This window comes from Oryx dammah, unplaced genomic scaffold, assembly GCF_014754425.2.
Source record: "Oryx dammah isolate SB20612 unplaced genomic scaffold, SCBI_Odam_1.1 HiC_scaffold_29, whole genome shotgun sequence".
NCBI lineage: Eukaryota > Metazoa > Chordata > Mammalia > Artiodactyla > Bovidae > Oryx > Oryx dammah.
The window spans coordinates 53,201,030-53,208,441 of record NW_024070213.1 but is presented as its reverse complement, the minus strand read 5'-3'; the positions used below and the strand labels follow the sequence as shown (position 1 = coordinate 53,208,441).

The window sequence follows — 7,412 nt, the reverse complement described above, 5'->3', positions numbered from 1 at the left end:
GCTGCGGTCCAAGGGGTGGCGAGGAGTCAGACAGGACTGAGCGACTTCACTTTCACTTTTCACTTTCATGCATTGGAGACGGAAATGGCAACCCACTCCAGTGCTCTTGCCTGGAGAATCCCAGGGACGGGGAAGCCTGGTGGGCTGCTGTCTCTGGGGTTGCACAGAGTTGGACACGACTGAAGCGACTTTGTAGCAGCAGACTTCTCTGTCCATCGCATTCTTCAGGCAAGAATACTGGAGTAGGTTGCCATGCCCTTCTCCAGGCGATCTTCCCAACCCAGGGATTGAACCTGCATCTCTTACATCTTCTGCGTTGGCAGGCGGGTTAAGAATATCAGACTTTGAAGCTGAGTGACGTCTGCCAGACTGCCACGTATCGGTTGCTAATCCTTGCTTTCTGCGTAGGCCAAAGAGACTTAAAAATATGTACCTCATTTCGAATCATCACGGGGTCACGAGGAGTCGGATGCGACTGAACGGTCACAATGCGCCTTACTGTGAAACCATGAAGGTAAAGAACTTTGCTTGGTATAGGGCACATAGTGAGGGTTAGTGATGGTCAGCTGTTAATGACGACGGGCGTGTTTTCTTTTACGATAAAAACGCACATTTCTCTTATAAACCTTCGCTCAAGACAGCTGATAAACTTCCACAACCACCTATTCACTCAGACACTCCGCCCGCCGTTCCCAGAAGGCTCTGGGGACTGGCGCTCCTGCTCCGTCCGCTCTTCCGTTCACGTGATCCACATAGGCTCCTCCCCGTTTCCAACATGGCGGCTCCCACTAACTCCAGCCGCACGTGAGATAGTCTAATTACGTGGGAGTGCAAGTGTGTGAACCAGTTTTCTTTCTCTACAGCCTGTAGCATCCCTTCGACCCTTCCCGAGGTCTTCGCGGGCCGCTGCCCCTCTGCAGCCATGAAGCCAAAGCCGGTTTCCCACAAGACCGAGAACACGCACCGGGTGAGCGAGGGAATTGCCGGTGGGCCTGATTCTGAGCGGGATTCTAGGAGTACCGTGCCCCGGACCGAGCGGGAGTCTCTTGTCCGGAGGCTCTGGCAAACGAGCTTTCCTCTCTTCTAGCGTAATAAATAATGGGATGGGAAAGGAAGCCGGAACTCCAGATTTCCGCTATGGCCTGCTTGAGAGGTCCCTTCAGACCAGAATTAAATTCAGTATCACAGACTAACCGGTTAGGAATTTTTTTTTTTTTTTTTTTTGCTCTTGTCTTTGAAAATCGAATTGGGGAGGCGGGTCGGTGGAGGAGGTAAGTGACTTACAGCTTCTGGCTGATAACACCCCTTTCTGTTTGCTTCTAGAGGATTTCTTTGTTACTCCACAACCGTAGGTCTGTGTATATTTAAAAATACAGTTGGTGAAACGACTTCGCCAGATTCTGTGCTTGCAGTAGGGTATGAATGAAACCTAGCAGTAGATCTAGCGAGGCCACATTGCTGTCTTTTAACACAGTTTAGCATGGGAATTTGATTTTAAACATTTTGCAAATATAGAAATATTTCATTTTCTTCCTATAATAGTGCAGTGCATTTGTTTAACGCTCGTTCAGTTTGTTTAAAGTTGTCTTTTGTGATTCATCAGTGATGTCTACTTCTAGTTGTAAAACTCAGTTATACATTTTATGATTGATTGAAAATACAAGTCTGAAATTGAAAGTAAAGCATATCATCATTTCTAATGATAGAACATGAGGCGGCGTATGGAAGCTTTAAACTTTATACTTTAACAAGGAAATTGTCAACATGATTATATAGCACTAAAACATATTCAAGATGTGAAACGTATAAAATGATAATGTATTTTAAATATACTCCTCCCCTTCAGTTTCTTACATTTGCTGAGCGACTGGGGAATGTGAATATCGACATTATTCACCGGATTGATAGAACTGCAAGCTATGACGAGGTAAGAGAATGTTAAATTAGCTGATCTTCAAGTATTCATAGTTGGTTTTTCAGTCTGAGACGTGAATTATTTCTCAAGCCATTCTTTTATGAACCTGAAATGCATTAGACCTGTGCTGTCTCAAACAGTAGTCACACTTGACAGATTAGATAGAATTAAATAAAAAATTCTAGTGCTCAGTAGCTGTATGTGGCTAGTTGCTACCATGTTCATCAGATGCAGATATGGAACATTTTCCATCATTGTAAAAGTTCTGTTGGATGATGTTAGAAAATTGACTGGGTTCTCAGGTGGCCTCTGACTCCAGTCTCTTCCTTCCCTTGTGCATTCTGAGCCCTGCTGCAGATCTGTATTCCTGAAACTACAGTTTTAAAGAGATTTTGAGCAAGTTACTTTACCGGGGCTTAGTTTCCTCCTTTATTTAAAAAAAGGGGGGCTTGACCATATAACTTTTTTCCGTTTCTGACCATGCTGTAATTCAGCCATAACTCTATTCAAAAATCGCTGCATCATTTCTCTGCCAACATTTTTATAACATGCATCAACTTGGGATTCAACCTCAGTTTTTACAGCTTTTCACTTGACTCTAGTCAGGCTCTGCTCACTGACACTTTGAATGCCTTGTCTCTAATATGTGAATTCAGCTAAGTGATGTTATCTAGGTAGGCACATCATGCTTTGGGAGCTCACAGTGAAGGGAGCCTAACCAAGATTCTTTAGGGGTGTAAAGTGAGGTGTCAAAAAAGATTAAGTAGACAAGTGTTACATGAATTCAGTCTTGTTTCTGTGGGTTTTAGCATGGCAAAGAAAGCAGGAAAGGCTGATTCAGGCTGAGGAAGAAACCTTTATAAAGGAATAGAGGCTAAAGAGAGCATGTCACATTCAAGAACCTGCAAAGCATTTTGGTATGCTTATAATTGGATGTGGGATGTTTGTGTTGATGGTAACTGAATGGGTGAAAGGGGTAGCTGGTGGAAGATAATGCTGAAGAGATAATTAAGGACCATGAAAACCTTCATATCTAGCTAAGTTTGAATTTATCCTGAAACTATGGGAAATCATTCTAGGATTATAAGGCAGGGGAGTGTGTGACATGATCCAAGTGTAAGTTTTAGATCTCTTTGGCTTTAATGTGGAGGAAAGAGTACAACTGGAGTCAGGGCAACCATTTTTGATGATTTGGTAGTCATCTAAGTAAGAACTTTAGTTTCATATAAATATGTGCAAACACTTAAAGAGGTTTTCTTTTTTCCCTCTTAAGAAAAATTGGTTCCTACCATATTCCTCACTATAAAACCTGCTTTTCTCACTTTGAAAGAATACTGTCAACATCCTTCTAATTCAGTAATAGATATAATTTTTGACACATGGTATATCTTATTATGTGTAGACCATGAGGTATATGCCAACCATTTTCCTGTTGTTGGATATTTAGGCTTTTTTCTATTCCCCCTCCCCCCCCACAATAAAGCTGAATGAACATCTTTATACTTATAAAATCACAAATTTTATAAGAAAAATCTCCAAAAATGGAATCACTGGGTTAAAGGACATACCTGTTTTTAATTTTAATAGAAATGCCAGATTACTTCTCTGTAATAGTGTAGCAATTCATCTTTCTAAAAGCAGAATGAAAGAACTGTAAGAGTCAACATTTTTCCGGGCCTAAAATTGTGAAAAAAATAAAATTTTTTTTTAAATGTGACTATTGTATATATTTAAATTTGCTGCCCATATTGTATACCTGATTGCTTTTTAAGGTGTATTAGTTAATGCCTTTTTAAAAAAAAAAAAAAACTAAGGATTTTTTTCAATTCTTGTCTATTATCATTGTCTTAAAATATTAATTTGTCTTTATTCTTATTTACCTTGATTATAGTTTTTCTTTGAGTTGTCTGATTGATGGACTGCTTTAATCTTGGCAGGAAGTTGAAACCTACTTTTTTGAGGGTCTGCTGAAGTGGAGAGAATTGAACCTGACGGAACACTTTGGTATTTTCTGTTTTGTTTCTGTTTTATTCACCTGTCATTTGAACTGAATATGGTCAAAACAGCTAAAGAGTGGTGTGATGGAAAAGTAGAACTTTTTTTTCCCCTACCCAGGGAAATTTTACAAAGAAGTTATTGACAAATGCCAGTCATTCAATCAGCTGGTGTATCATCAAAATGAGATAGTTCAGAGTTTGAAGACTCACCTGCAAATCAAGAACAGTTACGCCTATCAACCCCTTTTGGAGTAAGTAGCATGTGGCGAGAAAAGTGACAACATTTGTCTGAATTTTAAGAAAGGTTGCTTTATAGCTACATATGCTTTAGATCTAGTGTTTGTAATGTAGAAGCAAGAATTTACCTTTGTTGTTGTTAGATTAAAATATTGGTACATTACTGTAAAGCAGAATCTTAGGGATATATACTCTTTTGCTTTCTCTACTTTTATAAGAACCTGATTTTTGACAGTTTTGGAACGATTGACCATAACTTGTGATAGAATGTATCTTCTTGTTCTAGCCTGATTTCTTTGCTCAACTCCTAAAACAGAGTTATACTAAAAATGTTATACTTCTCTTGAGACTTGGTTTAGAAGGTTCAATTAACCTTTTCATCATAGGCAATTGGTTATCATTTGTGAACTGTTTGTAGTGTTCGGTTTTTGATCTTCATGTCTCAGAATCAGTTACCTTCTTTATTTTTTTCATCCAGTTTGGTTGTACAGTTGGCACGAGATCTGCAGACAGACTTCTATCCCCATTTTCAGGATTTTTTTCTGACCATCACCTCAATCCTGGAGACTCAGGACACGGAGTTGTTAGAATGGGCTTTCACGTCTCTGTCATACCTGTACAAATACCTTTGGAGACTGATGGTGAAAGACATGTCCAATATATACAGGTAACCCTTTTCTGTCATACACATTTTTCTTTTTTTCCTCTTTTTTTTTTAGCTTTAAAATTTTATTTTGTATATAATTCAGTGCTATTTAGTAAATGGATAAAGTTATGCAACGATCACCACAGTCCAGTTTAAGAATGTTTCCATCATCTCCAAAATATTTTTCATGCCCTTCTGCAGTCAGTCCTGCTCCCCATCGGTATCACTTTGAGAGCAAAAGCAATATGCCCTTGTCGAACACAGGATTTCCTCTGTGGAAACAACTGTGTGCTCGAAGCCCCTCAGAAGAGTGATCCTCTTCTACAATGATAGTTTTTAGCGTTTAAGTTGTGTTAAGTTTTTATCTTTTGGTCAAGGGAGGTTTTTATTTTTTCAGGTTTTGGCTGCACTGGGTCTTTGTTATTGCACACAAGGTTTCTCCAGTTGTGGCAGACAGGCACTGCTGTCTAGTCTCAGTGCGTGGAGCCCAGGCTCTAGGTGCCTGGGCTTCAGGAGTTGCAGCCCAGGGGCTCAGTTGCTCCACAGAACGTGGAATCTTCCCAGGTCAGGAATCGAACCCATGTCCCCTACTTTGGCAGGCAGATTCTTTATCTACTACTCCATCAGGGAAGTCCAGGCAGTTTTTACTGATACTGACAACAACCAATCCTAGAATTTTTAATGTCTGTTACCTTCAGTCTTCCATTTGACATGTGAGTGTCATGTAATCAAATGAGATTTTAAACTGCTTATTTTATTATACCTTCCTTGCATTCCTTGCATAGTGTTAACATAATTGACATGTACTATTAATACATCTTTATTAAAATGATTAATTAAATGTCTTGTTTTCTCATTTATAGCATGTATAGTATACTTCTGGCTCATAAAAAGCTACATATAAGAAATTTTGCTGCTGAAAGCTTTACTTTTTTGATGAGAAAGGTTAGTTTGATAATTATATGTTTATTGCTCATTAATCCTCAAGAATCTGATGAACCGAAGGCAGTATCTTTTATAATATGGTTATTATGGACTGACATATAAAAATGGAAATCAGTTACTATTTTGAGGTTATCTCATCATTGTTTTTGCTTACTAATGTGAAATAATTTGGTTGTTTCTTTTATTGTTATATGGTGTATATACATTCTCTAATTCACGTCAGTCTGTACGTGAACAGTGAGATTAACAGGGATTTTTATAACAGTTTCCTATAAGCAGCTGGTTGTATAGTGTCATTTGTAAATGTTTTTATAAGAGTTTTTATAATAAAATCATTGCTATTAAATTTCTTTTATACTCATAAAAGATAGAATGTTGCCTTATATAGTTTTTCTTGGTACATACCTTCATATTATACCAATAAATTAATCACTTCTGTGTAACATTAAAAATGTTACTGTACTCTCACAGTAGTTTGAAATCATTTTAAGTGTCTCTTCTTTTCAGAATTTTTTTCCTTATTACATTTAAATATAAATCTGTAGAATAGCAAATAATAATTCTTCTTTTGGATATGTTTATGTTGTAAATGCATTTTTCCGTTTGCATTTTGTGTTTTAGGTTTCTGATAAAAATGCACTTTTCAATTTAATGTTTCTTGATCTTGATGAACATCCAGAAAAAGTAGAAGGCGTTGGACAGTTGCTCTTTGAAATGTGCAAAGGAGTTAGAAATATGTTTCACTCTTGCACAGAGAAGGTAAATAAGCTAGAGGGGTTCCTTGAGTCTTTGTGAAAAGGATTAAAAAGGAAATGGATGAGATATACACAGGTGATTCAGAGAGAGGATTACGTAGAATAAATAGAAAACATCTGGGGAGCATTAGGGCTTTAAAAGCAGTGCTTACCTAATATAGGCCCTGGGTTATTAGGTATTTCTCATGTAAAAAATCACTGCTCTCTTTTTCATCCTGCATGCTGGAAGGTAACACAAATTGATCAGTGAGTGAAGGTGATGGGGGGTGGGCAGTTGTATGATAAAATTCCTAATCCTAGTTTTGAAATTGTTTTGGGACACATAGTTAACCACCAAAACTGTCATATCCTTGATTATCCTGAATCAGATTTTAAGATAGTTTGATCAGAGTGGAGAATAATCAAGAGTGGAAATAACAGTGTAATACTTGAGACTAAGAGTGTACACATTCATTTTCACAACTCTTGGATTTCCACAGGCAATAAAGCTAATTTTGCAAAAGCTCGGACCAGTTACAGAAACAGAAACTCAACTTCCATGGATTTTAGTTGGAGAAACACTCAAAAACATGGTCAAATCCACTGCACTCTATATCTACAAGGAACATTTTGGAATATTCTTTGAATGTTTGCAAGTGAGTTGTGGTTTTTAAGTATTTGTGTGTAACTAGGAGTCCAAGAGTTGATTGCTGTTGTTCTTAGCTTAGCGGATTGCTGCTGGAGATTATATTTTATAATTGTTGTTACCATAATTTTACACACTTACTAGGATTTTCCTTCCCTCTACCCCCTGTACTGATATTTTTACTTGCTTTCAGTATCTTAAGATGCATGCAGTAGAGCGTAGTGGTTAAGAGCACAGGCTTTGGAGCCAGATGGCCTCTTTGCATACTGGCTTTGTCACTTACTGCTTCTGT

General features: G+C 38.1%; 1 protein-coding gene across 1 annotated transcript in view; it reads left to right on the top strand.

The window, feature by feature from the left end:
• The first annotated feature begins 735 nt into the window (after positions 1–735).
• The window catches only part of UTP20 (UTP20 small subunit processome component), an 86,271-nt gene continuing 79,594 nt past the window's right edge, over positions 736–7,412 (top strand). Inside the window, exons 1-8 of the mRNA XM_040234892.1 lie at positions 736–967; positions 1,847–1,927; positions 3,853–3,919; positions 4,031–4,163; positions 4,628–4,816; positions 5,659–5,740; positions 6,362–6,499; positions 6,975–7,130. Of these exons, the coding sequence (XP_040090826.1) occupies positions 923–967; positions 1,847–1,927; positions 3,853–3,919; positions 4,031–4,163; positions 4,628–4,816; positions 5,659–5,740; positions 6,362–6,499; positions 6,975–7,130 (891 nt within the window). The 5' untranslated portion in view covers positions 736–922. The remainder of the gene's footprint in view (positions 968–1,846; positions 1,928–3,852; positions 3,920–4,030; positions 4,164–4,627; positions 4,817–5,658; positions 5,741–6,361; positions 6,500–6,974; positions 7,131–7,412) is intronic.